The following is a 22,945-nucleotide window of genomic DNA, read 5'->3' on the forward strand; positions in this document are numbered from 1 at the left end:
TATTATTTAAGTAGGTACGCCAGACTTAAAATATAATATATTTCTATGAATACATTATAATCTAGCTAGACTCTACACTTAGAGTAAATTATATTATAATATCAATAACAACAAGGTGGTGTTGACATGAAAATCAATAAAATATAAGCTACATCATTATTAATAAAATAAAAAATTATTATAAATAAGGGCTTGTTTACACGGGCTTAGTACTAATCATTAGTAGACGCTACTCGCACTAATTCCGATACTTGTTACAAATTCGGCCTGTTTACACGTGGCGGTATCAGTGCGATTACTGATAACTAATATTAGCACTAATCCCGTGTAAAAAAGCCTTAATGCTAGTGCTAAATATTATATGTACACATAAAGCACAATGGACCGCTTATAATAATAATAACCTATCAATGTAATATTCTTATATATTTAGCAGTTCTCGCTGTAATGTAAAGGGATGAGACCGCTGTTAGTTTGAGATGAAATTCGAATTGGAGATTGCTCCCATGAACGGAGGAGCAAGTTTTTATTGAAACCTAAACAGTCAGTACAATAGTTATGTTACTAGTCCGAGGTCCGAGGCTCGGTAGATGAAAATGCTGTGCGGAGCGATGCGGAGACTGATATCTGACCGACACGAAGATTACTGATCGTACTGATATTAAAATTGATACTACGACTAAGGCCGGTTTCAGACGGGACACCGGTGTCGCGCACGTATGTAATAAGGAGGCCTTTGTATTCGAATAAAAGGGTCTTTGTATTATGTTTATGAACGCCCCGAGCTAATGAGTCAAAGCGTGTATGGTGCACTTTTCCGTCGGCCGCTACATTCTCAAGCCGCCGATACACATGTTTTTATGACCGCAGCCAGTTTTATGTTCTAATTTATATCGCGAAATTATGCGTTGACTCATTAGCTCTGGGCGTTCATAAACATAATACAATGGCTCCTTTATTCGAATACAAAGGACTCCTTATTATATACGAGCGCGACACCGGTGTCCCGTCTGAAACGGGGGTAACTCATCAACTATGACTCGCTATTTATATACATGAATATTCTGTAGTCATTGTTGATATAGTTTACGATCGGGAAATCTGCTGCCCTCTGTATTATTGCAACTTCAAGCATTTCGATGATCTAGCCTGAGGCAGTCGAACCCCGTCGAAGAATGTCACGCGTGCGTGGGATGATTATGCGATAGCCAAATCTTACATTGTCGAAATAATGCTGACAAGGCCCGAAGTAGTTGACCGCTACTTATTTAATATTTAAATGAACATTTAAGACTTACTGCAAAATCATTTTTACGTAGGTAAACATAGGTACGTTCTTTCTTAACAAAGATTTTGATCCTACCTATATCTACAGATACATTTTGAACATATAAAATAGATTTGGATATTATTTTTATTCTAAATATAGTTGGAAACGCAATGAACTCGATTCAATTAAATAGTCGTGTTGTTGTTTTAAATTTACACGTATATTAAACGTATGTACGAATTAAATTAGTAATCGAAAACAATTTTGAAAATAATTACAAGATAAAAAGAACTTTTTATATACAACGTTTTTAAATTTTCTGTTGAATCATATAAACTTCACTTGACTAGCTTAAAAATTGTACTTGATAGAAATAATACTGAAATGTCATTTTACACTCATATTGATTTCCATAGTAACGCACGTATATATTAATAATTTAGTTGCTAGGACCCCAGACCCCTAGCAACCAATAATAGAGGATTTGATTACGGATTTCTTCCGAAATAACTTTTCATACAAAACAGAATTAACTGAAAATGAATTTAATTCTACTTAAAGATGGCTAAAAGTATTAAAAATGCATTCGCATCGTGTTCTGATATATTCTAAAAGTTTCAAATGTATAGCTAGTCGGAAAGTTAGTTAAAAATCGATTGCAAGATTTGTACCGGACAAATAAGAATACGAACTAATAAAAACGTTGTAATAATAAAATAAAATACACTTGATTCATAATTACTATGAATCAACCCAGTTTCTGATGGTTAGAAAAATAATAAATCACCAAAATTTAAATTATAAGATTATGATAAATAATGTTGAATACAATAAAAATACTTAGAAAAATCGTTTTACGAAATCTAAGCTGGTACATGTTGCAAAGAATTAATAAAAATACCTAGAATCATAGTATACAGTCTCATCTGAGGTTTATTTAATTGTACAGACACTGTTATTACAATAATTATATAATAGTATTAATGATTATAAAAACATACAAAAAATACATATTGTTCATAATGGGTGTAGGTACGTAATAATATTATAACATGGTAGTTTCAAGTATTGGTATTTTATAATTTATAAGTACTCAAAGGTTACATTCTCTCAAAAACATTTAGATACTTACGCAAAAACGCTTTGATGTTTGGCTGAACTATAAACATCTTAATATTAAGTAGTAAATATGGTCTTTATTCTAGAATAATACGAATCATCATCCGATCTCCTGCTACTTCTAATCGTCCCTTAGTTCTTAGCTGCAACTTACATCCACAGACCGACGATCCAGCGGGTTTTAGAGCTGTTATATAGGCGGGTGCCACTATATAACTGCAATTTTCCAGACACTACCAACACGCTGAACGATGTGTCTGACCCATAGCCATTTCATCACAATATGTACTCTTGTTTGCCTCTCTTTCTTGAATGGTTTTTCGCGTTATGCCACGTTGCACTAGTCCTTGTTTTTGGATATGAATATGCTATTAGTAATATGTTAAATTTGAATAAGACTACATACCGTAATGGTTGACGTGGCCATATTTAAAAAAATATATATATATACTATACCTCTAAATGCTTGACGTGCATATAATGATTGTATCTTATCTATTTAATGTTATGTAGATAACATCTATGGCAGCGAAAATTTTCAAACCTCCTTCCACTAAATATATATATAATAAATATTATTTATAATTAACTTCACTGAAACTATTTTCTATACATAACAAACCATTTGATACGACTATTAAACAATAATACGACGTGTTGTTTCATTTATATAAGATAAGATATTTTTAACTACAATTAGGGAAACTGTTTAAGAATGCTTGAATTTGTATGAAAATATTATATTCTTTACGGTGACATCACTGACGTCACGTGAGGGTAGGCAGATCAAGCGTTACTTAGGGACAGCATATAGTAAAAGGCGGAAAATGAAGAAACTAATACAAATATTACAGATTTTGAAATTAGTGGCAGTTTTCCATGAAGCGGACAGTGTGGTCGCTTCATTAGAAAGAACCGATTTCGTAGTTTAAGTAATAACCGATGCATACATTTACATAACTATAGTAGTATTGTCCCATTGCACAAGTGACATTGTCAGAAGGGAGCCTCAAAACTTATCAGCCCTTCAGACATTCACGTACTTAGTAAAACTACCGCTGTTTGAGAGTACGATTCATAGAAATCCACAAATCGTCTATTTGTATGTAATTTTTTCAAAGCTTTTGTTGCATTTGTATGTTCAAGATAACTGAGAATAAATAATTGTATTTGATACGTAGGTATCTAATGAATCGCTTACAATTTGAGATAAAAATGAAAAGGGCCAGCATTATAAGTCTGCTTAATGATGGCTTTTTGCCTAGGGATGTCACTGGTTAGCATCATTATTATTTTTTTTAAATAGAAAATAAAGTTACCATCTTGCTCATTGTTACTTGCTCAGGCGAAGTTATTTGATTATCTGAATAATGATAGTTTATTTTGTGAATACATAACTATTTTTAAACTTGTAAATACTTCAAGGTATTTTAAAATCCGTGGGTCCCTGGAAAATAAATGTCTAAACTCAAGTCTGGACTTTGTTATTAAAAATGAATTTTCAATACAAACTGACAGTTAATTTAGGGTTATTAATTTCTCTGTATAGAATATTAGTATGTGTGTATAGAAAAAGAAATTAATATTTCAAATGTACGTATTATTTTGATGGTTTACTATTTAATACCTACTATTCTTTTATTACATTAGTTAGTAACTACTCCCACAGATAATAATTTAATTATTGGTTTCAATAAACTTTTTTTGCTTTAATTTATTAATATATCCAATCTACATTATTTACATAACACATATTCTTTGTCATTTTTTGGTATCTATTGAAACTGTATTAGGTACTTATATTAAAAATATATATTTATTTAAATTTTGTTATTTTTGCAATTTTAAAGCATGCCTGAGAATATTTAATTTATTATACTTTTTCTTGGTTTTTGTTCTATAATTTGGTCTTTCAAATTGTTTACTCCATTTTATAAACTCGCGCTGTGAGAAGTATTTATCGACTTCAAAGCTTTTTCTCACTCTAGCCCAGTACTGTCTCTTTTCATTCTGTAACATTTTTTTGTGGTTTTTCTTATTTATCGATTGCACCCTTTTATGAATTACTATCTCGCTTATAAATAAAATAGCTGATATAAGTATTCCCAACACGAGAATCAAAAAAGCTCCCTGTAGATGTTCCAAGCTGAGCCGTTGTGCGTTGCGATCGTGGACCCCCGCCTCGCGAACTAAATTTGCCGCCATCCGTTTGGAGCGGACGTCGAACCGAGTGTAAAAATTATGCAACATGCCGTTGGATTTTAACGACGTTATAATGATATTAAATCTATCTAAAAAAGCAAAACCCTTTACTGCTACCATTTCGATCGGAAACGAAAACACGTTTGAATGCAAAGAATAGAATAAAGGAACCCCATTTCCGTCATTATAACGGGTGGTTGTTCCTGTCAAATGTCTAACATATAGTCTGCTTGTGAGTACTGAAACGTTACGAAAACGAATTATGTCATCTAATACTTTATGTATATCGAGTTCAAGATAGTTAGAATGAAAATGGTCCTCAATTTCATCGATTGAATTATTAAATAGGAACTTGAAAGCTTCATTTCCGCCGAATTTCAAATTTGACTTGAGTAATTCGTCAATTTGAGTTATCTGATGTTCATAAGTTGGCGTTGTTAACACTGTGATCAATTTCGTTTGATATATAGTACACCAGATCATACTATATAAACAAAATCCGATAAAATATATTCGCATCGAATTGCTATTCGGTCTAGCAACCATCGATACTCCCAAATTAATACACAAGGAATCCAGAATTCCTGGAATATATTCTTTGTCTCGTATTCCTGTTTCATAACAAGGTTTTGATAACAAATACCAAACCAGAGTACAGATGCAGTAAACCACTCCAGACGCTAACCACATCGTCGGCTTTAAAATTATAATCAAGTTTTCCCACTGCGGTATTTCTCTTGCCCTTGGGACAATCCAAGCGTATGAATCTTGCAAATATGATAAAGTGGAATCAAAATCTTCATGTATATCATTATCAGGATAAATAGCTCCTATTCCTACTTCTCCTTTCTCTTTTTTCAAAGCACCCATTAATCCATACCAACTTCCATTTGGTGTCCTATCACCCCAAGTATCTTCTTCAGTATTCAAATCCACCGTAAAATTAATTTTCTCAGCTATTACATCTATTATGTTGCGATCAAAACCAGCATCTTCACCGCTCTCGTTGTGGTTTAAAAATGGACGCCATACAACGCCTAATACTTTAATTGGACAACCTTTAAGATCCATAGGAACTTTATCAGGAAACAACTCGACTCCTTCGGTTAATTTACCTTCAATACACGTATCGTCGATTGTTGTATATTTTGATACGTCTTGGTCTTTTTCTCCGCATCTGTTTGGTGGATCGTAGGGTTTCCAAGAAAACACATTCACGACAGAATGATTTTTCCAGTCATGTATCAGTAATATAACATTCATCACATGATACGTCCACAGCGATCTAAGAATATGTCTTGGGTAAAGCATCATTCTTCTTTTCGTTTTTGGTTTTACCGAACAATATATCACAATAGGCGCTCTAGCATTCCAAGATGGAACTCTCACCAACTGTCTAATTTTGCTATTATACATACGATAGCTATCTACAACAATTACATAAAAGTCTGAGAGTCTTATAAACATTGAATGAGATTGAATAAATATATCATCGGCAAGAACCACTCCTAGTGCATCAGCATCTTCCTTGTGATGATTTTTATCTTCAACTCTCGAGGGATTTTTCCACCGTTTATCCTCTTCATCATTCCCTACGATCATGACAGTAGTCTTCTGAGATGCATATACAATTCGTATGTAACTATTTTGAATCTCATCAGCTGTAGCGGACAAACCAAAAGTTTTTGTTATAACCATAAATCCTCTAGGATTAAAATTAAATTCCTTAATTGTTATCAGTCTCAAACAATGAACAACGCTAGAGACTATGTTTTCATCGTGAGTTTTTGTAAAATTACCATCAACAGAATTGATTAACACAATGAAGTAAATCATCAAAACCGACACCATTGTTTGATTGACAATTATTTACAGACTAGAAAACAGCTAAAATATTTAACTCTTTATACGAGTTTTTCACTATTATTATGATGGCATGTTCATTTTAATTTTATTCTACTGTCTGTTTGTAGTAAAATGCAACTGAATATTTTTCACGATGTCTATACAATATAATTACCCGTGAATACGTTCCGTAGGTAATCCGTGTTTCGTGATGTCGTGAAAATTTTCAGTTAAACAAAACTGCGTTCGTGCTTTGTACACTAAATACACATTACTGGCATTTGTATGTAGCTATTAGCGTGAAAACTTTTATAGGCTCTAGTAATTTAATCATTAATGCATGATTCAATTTATTTACATATAAAAAAATTATAACATTAAGATTGCTAACCCCAAACAGGCTTAATGATATTTTGCAATTTTACAAGAGCTTAAGCAATTTAAAATCGGAGTTTTATTAATTTTATCATTTTATTTCTCACCAACTATTCTGCCAAAAAATAGTTGAAACTTCATCATGCTGAAAATGAGATTCTAAAACTCTTCACCCATATCACTTCACATTCACTATAATAATATCATAGTCTATTTTTACTACATGATTTGATAATCTTTTTTTGTGCTTATCGAGGAAACTAGACAAATCGGCATTTATCATTACTTAAGTTCATCCTATCACACCACTGCTTTGGAGAAAACGTTTTAAAACACAAGAATCCGTATCTCTTCTCGATCCATAACCACATCTCACGCCTCCCGTCATTTGAAACCTACAACGCCTAGATCGCTATTGTAGCAACGCTGCAGAGTATCTAAATCACAGCGTCTAAATCCGGGGGTTGAGCTGCAAGAGAGAGGACCGTCGCACTTGCGATGTCTTTTCATACACGAGCTCACGGGTGTTTGTGACGCGGTCGTTCCAGTGTATCTCTAATATTCGGCTGACATTGATTTTTAAAGCACGAAAGTTGAGACCATACCTTATCCGTGCCAATTTTCTTTCAATTCAAATTGAAAAATACATAATTAAGTAAAAGCCTCAAGTGGGAGTCGAAGTCCGTGTCCGGAAATTTGTACGTATGCAGTTCGCCGTATCACACCGTGAAATGTTATATGAAGGCGTCCCCCGGAAAGGGGTATATAATTATAATACATCATGTGAAAAAGTGATTTTATTGACTAAAACGGGTCTATAATAGCATTGCTCACGTTATTGGAAAGTTTTATTATTTCATCTGCCACAGTTTTTGAGATATTAGCAATACTAAAATGCTTACCGTAGAAAAGGGGTCTAGATGATTATTTTATTATCCGAAATAACAAAAATTGCCAATGATAAAGAGTGCTTTCATGAACATAATTATTATCACAGATATACTCCAAAAGTCCGCATGATCGAATAAAACGTTTTTTTCCTCTCCTAAACAATTTTGTTTTTGCATATCCTTTTCGGGGGACGCCTTCATAATATATAGTCGTACATTAATGACCGTCCTACCTCTTTGGGTCCGTAAGTACTGATATAAAATTCATGTCTAAATAAAACACGGTTCTTGTCGGTTTACACTTTTACAAGAAGCCAGCGGAAAACAAATTTTGAAAATAGCTGATATACTGGATTATTTGTTAGGTTGGGTAAGTTTAGGTTAGGTTAGGTTTTCACTCTTGAATTCATGAATTTTGCTAAAATCGGATATGAAAATGGCGCGGTTCCCGCCTGGCTTCCTGTAAACTGACTTGTACCTAAAATACGTAATAAAAGCCACCGCAATAAAAGGGAAAGATAGTAGAAAATAGGTATGTAATTAAATTATTAGAAATACTTAGTAGAAGTATTTTTTTCATCTCGGTGCTATAGAGATGACCGTATAGTATACAGTCACCTCTTTCCGATAAGAAAGCTCTCGGCGAACTGTGCTACGGTGAGATGTTATACATACAACTTACATGTAACCGTCGAAGATATATCTTTTTATATCCGGGAGAGTGGTCTTATTCTTGAACGTATCGATCCGTCTATGACCTGTGTTTTCAATAATAATAATAATAATAATAATAATCTAACATTATTAAAGCATGTGTTTAAATATTATTAAATATTAAATTGTTATTACTTATTACAACGTAGGTTGAGTTAATATCCCAACCATGTTAATTTGTATTCTAAAGCTATTTATCTTGCTGACTCAAAAATTTATGGACAAGAGGAAATTTTATTTTTTTTCATCAATGGTTCAAATAAACATATTAATTTATTTTGAAAAAATAACAAGTGAACTTGCGAGACGCGAGATACACACCACCGACTGATGGCTTCAAAAGCAGATATTTATCCACGATAGATGCTAATAATAGGTAATAAATATTAGACACGCTAATAAAATATAATTGACTACTATATACCTACAAATGTAATAATATTTTCCATTATAATTACACTAAATAGCGTGATATAACTTTATCATTCGAAAACTAGTATGCTGGTAAAAAAAAATATTAAAATATAAGTATTAAATTACTCCGGAGCTTTGTGCAAAGCTCATTACCATCATGTTAAGTATACGCATAGGTATAATTTAATTATAAAGTTAATATTTAAAGGTCCAATGTCCACCGACCGGGTGTATCTGAGAGGTTGTGTTTGAGAATTAATCTCAAGAACATATAACAAAAGATGATTATCGAATCTCAGGAATCAATGAGAATCTCGAGAATACTAGAAATTGTTACCAAAAATAAAAAAGGGAATTTGAAACAGAAAACGAATTTGATCTGAAATGGAGATTTTTAAATTCGCCGGTAAAATATTTTTTAGCAAAACGGAATTTCTGAAAAAAAAATGTTCATGAAAAGTTTAAACATAAAAAAAAACCCTACAGAAAAATTAGGAATATTTCTTATTAATATTTAATGAATTAGACACTGAACCCAATTTGTACCTATAATAATATTATGTAATAAAGTATAGGTAAATAATTCTACAGAGCAGATGTAGCAAATTATAAAACTGCGAATCACCCACTGTAGAATGATTTACCTATACCTACTTAATTTTAGTTTACTGTACAGCTGCGATAAGGTTACACATTTTTGTGTATACTTATGGCTAAATTATTAATTAATATAGACCTTCAACATTTAGAGTGAATTCGGTACAACTACAAATTGCGTAGGTAAATTATTTTTCACATTAGAATTATGTTATTTTTTATGTAGCTAAAATATAATTCTTATAAGAAATCTCCTAACAAATTCCCACAATGTCATATATTACTCTATTAAAGCTAATAGAGTAATATATGACATTATAGTATATTTATACTAAGTAGATATTATTATTATGTTACTTACCTTGAGACCCGCCTCCTTTTTTAAAAAATGTGGGAAAAAAGCTTTTCTCTTAGCAAATACTCAAACCAACCATAATAAGTCTTTTTTAGGTGGTATCTAGTGACATCTTTTCGGTTTTATAAAAAGCTTTTTAACATTTTCTTTTAATGGTTTGTAATAAAATATAATATAGTAGGTATTCGTCTTTCATGGTACCTATGTTATAATTATTAATGGTTTATAGATAAAGAATTAATATTCAACGAGAGAAAATATTATTAGGGTATCGTGATGATGTGGAAATTAGTGGTAAATAAAATTCAACATAATGCTATGTTTCCATATTATTTATTTCTTTATTAATATCAATATGTGTTTGTATTACAATCAATATGCATGCTATTTTAAAGTGATGTGAAATATAAATTTAAAACATAATAGTCTCAATTTTCAAAAACAATATTTCATATTTTGGTATAAAGTTCAATTTTGTACAATAATCTTTTTTCATTAAAAAATAACAATTTTGAATTTACTGTTAATGATTGGTTTGCACTAATGAAACATAGGTATAGCTATAAATCATAAATGTCACACATTTTTTGTGAAATATTTAAATATAATATACATGTCATATAACTAAAACATTTTTCAATTAAACTTTTATACATAATTACATTTCATTATTGTTATTATATTTTACATACATTTAAAACATTTGGTTATTTTCTACTTAGATATTTTTATTTTATATTATCACAAATATTAAAACACTGTTATATAATAAACATTAAATACGATAGAACAAAATTCTACTAAAATTCAGTTCAATTTCAAATCAACAGAATACTAGGCAAGCAATAAACATTTTTTTTAATTACATCAACGTTACAAAATATTTAACTAAAAATACAGAAACAATGACGGCAGGTATTCACACTAATGATTGTTATTATGTGATACAATAATATCCATCTAACCACATAACACAGGGATTCCCAAACCTGTCAAACGCATTCTCACATTTGTGTGACATGACGCGAGTCATTTGTGAATTTTATAATTGTTATAATATTTGAATTCGTACTTTTTCGTTGTATATTATTTACATACGACGTATTTATATGATGTACATATTTTTAATTATCTGTTTCATTATTTTATTTAATAATATTTTAAACTTCATTTATAGCGGGTTATTGATAAAAAATAGAACTAATATTTATTTGTCAAATATATATTATGTAGTTATCTATCTTAGTTATGTTAGTATCATAGGAAATAAAATTGCACGCCATTCCAGTTTTAGTTATAAATGTGCTCCTGATGAAAATAATGTTGGGAACCCCTACTAACATAAAACAATCGAATCGAAAAAGATCGTCGCATATAAAGTTTTTTGTGAGATTATTATAAATGGTACAGTACAAATTAATTTATCATACTCGTAATATAAAAGTGTTTTAAAATGTCCTCTTAACAAATTTTTTATTGTTTTGAATCAATCTTTGCAATTATTAATTCCACAGATATCCAGAAGCAATAAGGAAAGAAATGCGGTTTGAAAAAATCATAGTGAAGTAAGTCGCGAAAACAAACAATATATTATTTTTTGTATAAATTGTAGAATAATAATAATTTTACTTCACATAGCAATGTTCAAACATAATATTTCCTAATATTCTAAGTATACACAAAAGACACAAAGCATAACTCAACAAAATGATAGTATTTTGTTCCCTTTATTAAAATCTAACAATAATGAAATAAACATTTACAATTCTTATAGTCTTATAATCCTAATATTTAAAGCGGTTATTTAATTTAAAATTTTCATTTTAATTTACATACAATACCTATTCAAGAAAAGGTGAGAAACAAATATTGAAAACTTGATTTAAGCCTTTATAGTAATATTTTTTTATATAATATTTACTAATAGAATATTTATTTGATACTGTAGTAAGTCGATAGTAATTTATAATACATTATATAATAAATATGTAGCTTCTTCTTCCACTGTAAATTGAGTGGGAATAATTTTATTTTATTATATTATTAGGTATTAATACTCTTTTATCTTCAAAATATAATATTATAGGGACACTTTCAACAATATCAACAATCACAATAATAATATTTATTACATGTTGTTTACAACACAGAAATGAATTCTAATATAAAATATGCATTAAAAATATGAAAGGATTTTTTAATAGAGTTATCATAATATAGTTTAATTGATATTATATTCCATGAGTAGTGTTACTATCAGAAAGAGTAAACTGATACACTAAATAAAATTATAAAAATAAGGGAAAAATCTGGAGAGTTAGTTACCATCCATCAATTTATTATCATCATTACATTATTCATTTATTAATGGGGTAGGTATATTTTTGGCACTCATTATTAGAACTAAATTAACTAATGTTGAACTACATAATATCACCCTTATAAATCTCTTCTGAAAGAAAGAAAGCTTTATAATATGCTATTTAATTACAATAAAATAACGTTTTTGATTATTAATTTGTAAGCGTCTTCCGATGTCTACAACGTTCTGAGACCTATGATATGCGAAAGTAAGAAAGATTGGTCACAGAAATTTGCAATCATTTTTATTACATTTACATACAGAGTTTAAGAGTAATATTTTGACATCATCCCCATAATTATCCATTGTATTGATAGGTAAATATACCATACATAATATTGTCACAGTGTTTTATAATATGCTACGTGCCACACCGTAAAATGTCACTTTATGGTAACTATTTTTAAAGCTAACCATTCCACAATAATTTGCTACGTTCATTACTTATAAGGCATCGAAATAAAGCATACTTATTCATACACAAAGAATGCTAATACATTTTTAAACAACACTTTCGAAATAAAATGCCCTAGATCAAATATAAAATTGATGATAATTAGCTGAAGAATAATTTTGTATTAAAATGGATTATTATCGTTACCAGTGGTAGCTAGTGACGGAATTACGAAACATAACAAAATAACAATACAATTTACTACTTTATCTTTGACAGAAAATAATATATTAAATTGCTTATAAAACAAATATTAATTTACTAAGATGTTTATTATTCTTATTTCAGATAATTTAATATATTATTTAATTATGAAGCTATCCAAAAAGAAAAAAAATCTATTAGGTATGATGGAGACATTTTATTAAAATACTCATAAAATAATAATAATAACAAGTAACAACACACAAACTTTTACTCAGCGAATTATCATTTTATAATGTTTTTATTGTAAATTTATATTTGATTTTAAAAGTATTGATTCTTCTTTTTATTATCGTTTTAGATACGTATTATTAATCAATTAAACACTTTGAAAGGTATTTTCCGTCAATAATTGTCACTAGTTACTATTTACCCATCTTAATAAAATTAAATAGATTGTTTCACAACATTCTCTATCTACACATAAATAATTAACAATCAATTGTTCAAAAACCATTTGTACAAACAAAGATGAAGATTTACTCATTACTAATGTCTTTTATAAATATTACAGCACGGAATTGTCGCTTATTTTTAAGCCATTAGTCATCCAATATTGCAGAAAAAATATACAAAAACCTGGAGGTATGTACCTATATTATAATTTATAAAACAATATTGAAAAACACATTATTATACGAGGGTGGGTCAATAAGTCCTTAGAAAAGCCGACAGGTGGCGCGACTAGTACTGCAAGCGGTTTGTTTTCATGCAGCGGCACTACCGATTCAGTATGCTGCGAAGTTTCAATCAGATTGGTCGGGTTGTTGTGTGTTTCTCGTACATTTAAAAAAAAAATTTGCTTGTGGAAAATGGAAAAATGGAAAATGGAGAAAATTGAGTTTAGAGTTGTTATTAAACATTTTAATATAAAAGGGTTAACAGCAAAGGAAATAAAAAATGAGTTGGATTTAGTTCACGGCATATCTGCTCCTTCACTTGCAACTATTTATAACTGGTTAAATGAATTTAAACGTGGTCGTACATCAACAAAGGATGAACCACGCTCAGGACGTCCTGTAGAGGTGACTACACCAGAAATGATCAATAAAATCCACGATATGGTGTTAAGTGACCGAAGATTAAAGTTGAGTGAGATAATTGAGGTTACAGGGATCTCAAAAGGTAGCGTCATTTCTATTTTACATGACAAATTGGGCATGAAAAATATTTCTGCAAGATGGGTGCCGCGTTTGCTCACAGTCGACAATAAACGCAATAGGGTGGTGGCCTCTAAAGCCCTGTTGTCGCTCATGCAACGCAATCCGGATGAATTTTTTCGTCGCTTTGTGACTGTAGATGAAACATGGATACACCACTATACTCCCGAGACGAAAGAACAGTCAAAGCAGTGGATTGCGAAGGCAAACCATGTCCAAAGAAGGCGAAAACCGTAAAATCAGCTGGTAAGGTTATGGCTACTGTATTTTGGGATGCACGTGAAATTATTTTCGTTGACTATTTGGAAAAAGGAAAAACAATAACAGGGGATTATTATGCATCTTTATTGGACCAGCTAAAAAACAAAATTGAAGAAAAACGGCCTCATTTAAACAGGAAAAAAATCCTCTTTCATCAGAACAATGCCCGTGTTCACACATGTTTACGATCAATGGCTAAAATTGAAGAATTGAAGTTCGAATTGGTCGACCACCCACCGTATTCGCCAGATTTAGCCCCCAGTGACTTTTTCCTTTTCCCAAACTTAAAAAAATGGCTAAGTGGACAACGTTTTTTTTCAAATGAAGAAGTCATCGATCGGACAAATGCTTATTTTGAGGACCTTCCGAAAACTTATTTTTTTGACGGTTTAAAAAAAATTGAGAAACGTCTAACCAAGTGTATTGAGCTCCAAGGAAATTATGTTGAGAAATAAAAAAAAAATACAAAAATAAAACCTGTTTTAATGCTTTTTTCTAAGGAATTATTGACCCACCCTCGTATCATCGAACATTTAGTTTATACTTTATTAGCTTGATCTCAAAGTTTTGTTTATCGAATTGAAATCTCTTAATGAGAGATTGCAAAATTAGTCAGTCAATGCAATGTTTACAATTTTCTATCATTTCACTTTATGTCATTTAATAATATTATTTACATATATATTATTTCATCATCAAAAATTCATGAATACGATGGATCGATGTCATGTCTTCAAAAGGAACGCAAGTCAGAATCATAAATATTTTCTTAAGATATTTGACTGCATTTACTTCAAATATTGCAGATAACTATGCTCTTTTCCATCGAGCCCGATTTTACAACGTAGATTTGACTTTCAATAGTCTATACCAAGAATTTAATCAATATTCTGTCGAACGTACATACGAATTCTATCATCGTATTTCAGAGCATACTGAAACAGTATAATTTCAATCTTGTATATTATGTATATTCCATAAACTGATTCAAAGCTTAAGTTGAACCTTTTAACAATAATTTGTATTTGGACACATTATGTTGGTATAGTTAAATCCATGATAATAATATCAATTGCATTGTTTTAAACATCAATTAATGAGTATTCTCGTAAAGAATACTTGAACAATTATGTTATTTTCCATAAACTGAACCAGATTTTACAATGGTTGAACAGTTGTTATGTTGGACAGGTGAGTGGAGGTGTGTTGCGCGGCGGAGTTAGCTTCAGACTTCGTTTCCCATTTGACATCTTGGAGTATCGGAGCTGCAGCTGCCGCCGGCGAAGGATCACATCACGCAGCAACTCTTAGCGCGTCCTTTCAGCTCGGCTTTCAGGTCACGTTTGCTCTTGCTACGACCGGCTGTCTTCTGAAGAACGAAAAAAAAACGACATGAATAAATCATGTTAGATTATTCTTAAGGGCCACCCACATTGAGGTGCATGTCACGGTGCTTGTCGCTTGCTGTCACGGGCTACCGCTACGGGTGTGTAATGTCGTTTTTATTGGTGTTTAAAATGTTATCAGACTGATGCTCCCATCCCGTAGCACATTTTGAACCTTTAAACGACTATTGTCAGTTGGCAAAAATCTGCAGCAATAATTAAAACAAGAATGAGAGCATTTCACGTTGAACTGCACTGCATCGGCATCTGCATGATTCAATGAACGACAATTGAACGTTTTTATCGTATTCCATATGCCAACACTTTTCGTTTGTCACGTCAAACTGACGTTCTTTTTTGTTTTTAGCAGTTGGCCCTATGTATTTTTTATGAGAATGTTGTCTATTTTCTATGGTCTGCAGGTTGTGTTCTATTATCTGTGAATGTCATGCTGCATGTATTTTAATGTACGCACACGTAGAGACTGTTAAAATTAATTGAAAATATCATGAATAATTAATAATAATTCAAATTACTAATACAATATAATAGGCACTCTTCATCAGTATCATTATTCAGTGAATTTACGATATGGTGTACGTTCAAAATATTCTGCAAAATGACGAAACCATAGACATTTTTATCGCCGTGAGTTCACGCGATAGTCCGCGACATGCACCTAAATGTGGTTCCCGTTTTATTATCAAATGTGGGTATATCAATTTATAAAACATTGAGTATTTTTATGTCATTTTAAATGCCAACAGCAAGATAAAAATATTTATTTATAATGACCATTAAAAACAATCTGACAAATTATGATAAAGATCAAATTAATAACGTAAATGGCCCATAGCTTTTAATTCTGCAATCACATTGAATATCAATTATATGACGTGATATTCTAATAATTACCTGTTTTTGTACGACGCCGTGATTTTTATTGAGTTTTCCTAGAGCTGCCAAGGCAGCTACTTCAAATGCATCTTTTACTCCTTTGGCAGCATTTTTGGCCGAAGTTTCGACGTAAGTTGCGGCCCTTAATTGTCTGCTTACAGCGAGTGCCTGAAACGTAGAGAAATGAAATATTTTACAAAAAGAATAATTAAACTTTGAAATTGAAATTACCCACAATATTTTGTTTTTATTCAATTAAAAAATAAACTTGATCAGTGCTACACACTGTTGTATTTTATTAATGTATAGCTGTGCCTTGTAACCACTGACATCAATCATTAGTTTAAAATTTAAATGTTTTAAGAGTTATCTTAATTGTAAATATGTATGTTCTATAAATGCACAAAGAATACGGTAATATCAATAATATTTCTTTAATGTCATCCAATTGCAGAACTTTTTTCAGTGTTTATCATTAATTATAATATACATATTATGTTATCTAGGCATTTTTTTTCTTTATTTGGAAGCAATTGAGCTCTTCTCTGAATGGAAGGCTATTCTGTTTTACAATGGTTTACAAAAGTATACATACATTTTTTTAACTACAGGCAGACAGAATTACATTTTTGTTACACTATATACTAGACATTTACGTTACATTTTTGGAGAAATTCATGTACAATTTTCATAACTGAAATATTTGGTTTTGCCAGGAACGAATTAATCGTAAAAGGAGGGGTATAACCTGCAGTTTCCCAACATATTCAATAACACTTCTCTCTCCTGGTCATAGGCATCACATTGCCAGACAGGGATGTCCACACTGACACTGAGGGCTATCTACCACTTTAATTTTGTATAATGATTCGTTGAGACTGTAAAGCCTTGTCCTGCTTCTAGCTATTGTCACTATTACATCTCGCTTTATTTTACAATGTTTACTAAACCAAGTTTTAGGAGATCTACTATAAAAGTTTGTAAAAGCGCCATATAGTTTCAACATCTGTACCATGAACCAAATGTGTTTTACTTATAAAACGGTGATGTCAGATTTTTTTGACTATAATTATATGGTAAAGTTTTTTTACAAGATTCTGTTGAGCACTTTTGAAAATATAGATTAAAATTTATCTCTGGCGTCGCATTTGCCTCGTGAATTGGAGGAAATGCGAAAATGGCACTGTTTAGTAAGTTATTATGCAAGAGACTACAGGATAGATTAATAAGACAGAAATTCAAGCACCAGTTTCCATATATATATAGAGTATAGTCGAAAGCTTTTCAGGCAGTTTTAATTTATGACTTAATGAGAGGCAAGCCAATAAACCCATTAAATTTGTCCTCATACAGATGCATCTATTGAAAATAATATATTCTTTAACATATGTTTAAGTTTCTCCCATATTTTTACACACTCAAGAATCGTAACTTCATACAAATACAACCAGAAGGTGTTCCCTGTGCACGACAAACACATTTTAAAACCAATGCAAAATCAATGAAAAACAGGATACATTTATTTATATTTTTATAAATAAATCCTAGTAGATACCGCAAATCGTCTATTCAATTCTAAACTATCATAAACGCCATTTTTTCGAAATACGTTTTTTTACATCAATCGATTCTCTATGAAATTTCCAACATTTCTGTATATTGAATTTAAGAAACAATTATTTTCATACCACTTCTTAAGTATCCTAAGTGACATTATTTGCCAATGTATTGAATTTTTCATAAATTTGAAATTGGAAAAAATTCCCCAAAATTTATTGTAATTTAAAATACAAAAAATGAGTTTTAAAATTTCGATATTACAGAACTAAATCGAATTAAGTATAGGTGCATAATTTTTATATTTCGCTTTCCTGGACATTTTATGATTTGGCATTAGGATAATTTAGAATTGAATAGACGAAATGCATTTGATAAAGTCATATTATATTTTGGTATTTTACCATATTATATGACAATATAATTTATGATATGAACACTGAACTATTAGAAGAAATGTGTGATTCTCATTAATTAAATTTAAGCAGAACATGAAATGTTTTCGAAAATTATATTAAATTTCCCCATTGTACCATGGCTAACACTTTCCTCTTAAAGGTGCATCTTCGTTTAAATATAAAAAAGGGGAAATATTATTAACATACTAGTAAAAATAATAAAAAACAGCATTAAACTACTTTACTTAATTTTTAGTTAGGACAGGATCGTCAAGTTACTGTACGTAAGAAGGTGCAGCCATTATTAAAATATAAATTTTACTTCTGTAAAAAGTTAGAATGTCGAAATACATTGTCTCCAAGTTGTAACGTCGCTGAGTAAGAACTATGGAATGACACTAAAAGATATCGCCCTGTCGCGCTTAATACAAAACAATTCGTTACATCCTGTGGAAGATGTCGGTACAAAATAATCAAAGAAAGTAATATTGCGAGAACCTTTTATGTCTTAAAACAATTGCCGAGAAATCTAAAAATTCTCACGCCCGTGTTTTACTTTTCAAAATTACCTTCAATCAAGAATATCGAGATCAACATTACAATAATAACGATTTCTCAAATAATAGAAGGTATTAAATTTTCTACTTAATAAATAAAACATAATACTTATTCAATTTTCTTATTAAAATTATTGGAAAAATAGTAATATTATTTAATTTCGTGTCAATATTGTAGGCACCCAACTTAAAATTATGAAATGAACGGTGTTTATAAAATTATGAAATGAACGGTGTTTCTAAAATTATGAAATGAACTAATTAAACGTAACTATACACATGGTGGTAGACTGATCCAACATAAATACTACTGCTTCTTCACCATGCTCGATCCTAAGCGCTCGTCCAGCGTACGCGCGTTCGGCGGAGCGTTGAGCGGCGCGCGCAACTCAAACGTATAACCGTGTGTGAAAATGTTCGTAGACAATGTCTTTTTTTGGTTATACGTTTGAGTTGCGCGCGCCGCTCAATGCTCCGCCGAACGCGCCTACGCTGGACGAGGCATAAGAGAATTATACTAGCATCCACATAGTGGAGGTTGTATTATCAGATTTTATTTTTACACGAAATGGATGTTAGCCATTTGCTAAACCTATTCGGTCCATATTCTGACTATAAACACAAATTTAACAACATTATGTGTATTTGCCAGACCCAGCCTTAGCTCAAGCCGCTCGGCCATTATGGGCGTCCGACATAAATACATAAATAGTGCACACTAAAGTTTGTCAGTCAAACGTATCTACCTTTATTGAACTAAAACTAAACGTAGTGTGTAGACTGTAGATAGTGTTTGTTAGTTTTTAAAATTCAATGAAACCTTGCCCAATCTAAGCCATATTAGATAATACTAAAAAAAATATACGTTTATCTATAAAATGTCTAAAATTATTCCATTAAACCATACATAATTCTACTATTCTAAATATTTACATAGAAGAATCTTTTTTATCGATTATGTTTGTAGGTAAGTAGGGTTTCATCATCATCATCATCAGCCTGAATCTATCCACTGCTGGATGAAGGCCTCTTCAAGCTGCTTCCACTTCTCTTGGTCCTGTGCATTGCGTTGCCACGTACTTCCGCAGAACTTACTGGATGACTAGATTTGTCCAACGATTGTCTCTTCTTCGAGCTATGTGTCCAGCCCATCTCCATTTAAGGCTTTTAATAAACTCTATTACATCGCAAACCCTCGTCTGCTTCCTTATCCACTAATTCCTCTTTTTGTCCTTTCGCGTTATGCCCAGCATGCACCTCTCCATACCACGTTGTGCTACTCTAAGTTTCTGGATCTCTCTTTTACTTAGGGTCCATGTTACACACGCATATGTGATCACGGGAAGCACACACTGGTAGCAGGGTTTAATGAGTTTTAAAAAACTAACTAACACCATCTGCAATAATATATTGTCTTCTTAATTCAACGAAAACAATAATAAGTACAAATGAAAAAGTGTGCACTATTTTTGTCGGATCGTCCATAGCATACCTTAACTATTATGGTTTGTGGAGAAAATTATGCCAGTAACAAGGATATATTTTCAATAATTCACTCAGTAAGTTAGTGTGAGGATAAATTTTTCTTTTCATGAATCAGTCCATACACCACATATCACGTTTCTTATTTCGTGTTTGTTTTTTAAACACCAGAACAAAGGCAGCTAAAGCGAGCGCATCGTAGTCCTCCGAGCTCTCGAGCTCGATATAGTCCAGGCACAAACTGGCGCAGTTCAATCATACTTGTGCCGTGTGTTGGCACTAGGGACTCTGTGCGTGCTTCCCGAGCATGCAGTTACATGGTTACCTTTATACTGTGATATGATTAATTTTATTTTGTTTCTAGTGTTACTATTCTTGTTTATAAAGTGTATTTTTTTACTTCTCCCAGTATTATAATAGAAAATATTAAATCGGTTCGATTATAAATCTACATTTATGTACGAAAATGTATTTATACTCTGGACATAATAGTTACAACTCAAATACTATAGTTCAAAAGTCGAAAACCCAACTACAAACGTTGTAAAATGCTAAACGGATGACGTAGTATTAGCATTTACATTTTGTAATCATTTAGCTAACAGCAATTAATGTGATCAGTTATACATATAAAAATGCAAGAAGTCTTTAATATTAAGGATACTGAATAATATATGAAATGCCTAAAAGTAATGGTTCTATATAATTTTCAAATCAAAAATTATCATAACTTTGTTAAGGATAGAAATCGCAAAATTCTTGCACAAATAAAGTAGGTTTAAGAATAGTATTTTAGAATTCATAGATATGATTAAAAATAATAAACATATTAATTAACAACATTTTAAACTATAATTTCACCTCACACCTTGAGATTTTTCCATAAAAAAAATCCACTTTACTCAATTATGTTTTTAATTAATTTTATCAACTTCTTCTTCTTCTTCTTTCACCCTGTCACATCCCAACATTGGGGCATAGGGCAAGCACAAGTTGGCGCCATTTCCCTGGGTCCATCGCCAACTCCTGTGCCTCCCGCCATGTCAGACCTGCAGCACGTAGGTCGCTTTTGTAGCATCGCTGCAGGGTGAGGGAGGGCCGGCCACGGCGACGGAACCCTTGAGGCTGTGCCACAAGGGTACGAAGTGCCGCACTCTTTGGCGGCATCCGGAATACATGTCCCAGCCACGTGAATCGTCTCTTCGTGATAACTTCAATCACCGAAGGCTGTTGTGTCTGCTCACGAACTCGGATGTTTGTAACGCGGTCGTAGCAATGTACCCCTAAGATTCTGCGGAGACATCGATTCTCAAAGCTCAAAAGCCGAGACTCTTGAAGCTTAGTAAGATGCCATGTCTCACAGCCATACAGGAGCACAGGTAGCACGCACGCGTTAAACAAACGACATTTGGTCCTCACAGAATACAGCCTTGACCTCCATGCGACTCCAAGTTGGTTGAACGAAGAGCCCGCCACACCCATGCGGATTCCAAGCTCACTAGAAATACCACCATCATCGGCAACCGTGGCACCCAAGTACCTGAATCTGGACACCAGCTCGACGGGCAGACCAGAAACCCGCAGAGGAGTGTCGGCGTCGATGCAAGCAGCACTGCACATGGATTTGGTCTTAGCGGCATTCAGATGAAGACCCACACGCATCGAGTTCGCGGCTAGCCTGTTCACGGTCACCTCCAACCTCTCGATCGTCGAGTCAAACACGACTGCGTCGTCTGCATACTCCAAGTCACACAGTCTTTCTTCGCATAGATCGCTTGTGTCATCATGATGTAGGCGTATCCCACTGTCGGGGCAAACCGTCTTACGCATTATGAAATCCATCATGATGATAAAAAGAAAGGGCGCAAGTACACATCCTTGCTTAACTCCTGACGTGATTTCAAAGAGGTCAGAGGATGTTCCGGCTGCTCTCACGCGACACTCTGTATTGGTGTAGAGAGCACTTATCACGGCGACCAGTTTCCGTGGGACACCATGCACACCATGGACACCATTTTATCAACCAGGTATTCCTTTTCCACCATTGCCGTGATACGAATTTATAACGTCCATGGTTGTGCTCGTTGTTGCTCATACTTCAAATGTATGGTAAACTTGTTGAAAATTGAAATAAATGATTCTAATAATTTGAACGAAATATGCAATAAAAAACCTTTATTTATTGCGGAACGGGTTATTGCATTGTTTTTGAAAATAATCGATAACTAGCTCTACCACCGTAATTCACAATTCAGTGCCACGACTTGAATATAGTCGGACATGTTTTTCATATTACATAGTTCATTTTTATCCTAGACACATAGCAGTGGCAAGGGGTGGAGATAGGCTGTTGAGATATGCCATAAATAGTGCACACTAAACTTTGTCAGTCTAACATATTTATTTTCACTGAACTAAGACTGCAATGTGTAAATAGTGTTAAGTTT

The 22,945-nt window shown here is 32.2% G+C and overlaps 1 protein-coding gene across 1 annotated transcript in view; it reads right to left on the reverse strand.

Annotated features, from left to right (window-relative positions):
• Window positions 1–11,852: 11,852 nt before the first annotated feature.
• The window catches only part of LOC147068362 (rho-related GTP-binding protein RhoE-like), a 207,726-nt gene continuing 196,633 nt past the window's right edge, over window positions 11,853–22,945 (reverse strand). Inside the window, exons 5-6 of the mRNA XM_085952717.1 lie at window positions 16,523–16,672; window positions 11,853–15,591 (exon numbers count right to left, since the gene is read on the reverse strand). Of these exons, the coding sequence (XP_085808843.1) occupies window positions 15,511–15,591; window positions 16,523–16,672 (231 nt within the window). The 3' untranslated portion in view covers window positions 11,853–15,510. The remainder of the gene's footprint in view (window positions 15,592–16,522; window positions 16,673–22,945) is intronic.

Source organism: Rhyacophila brunnea, unplaced genomic scaffold (assembly GCF_057557595.1).
Source record: "Rhyacophila brunnea isolate RB1 unplaced genomic scaffold, BYU_Rbru_1.0 scaffold_3, whole genome shotgun sequence".
NCBI lineage: Eukaryota > Metazoa > Arthropoda > Insecta > Trichoptera > Rhyacophilidae > Rhyacophila > Rhyacophila brunnea.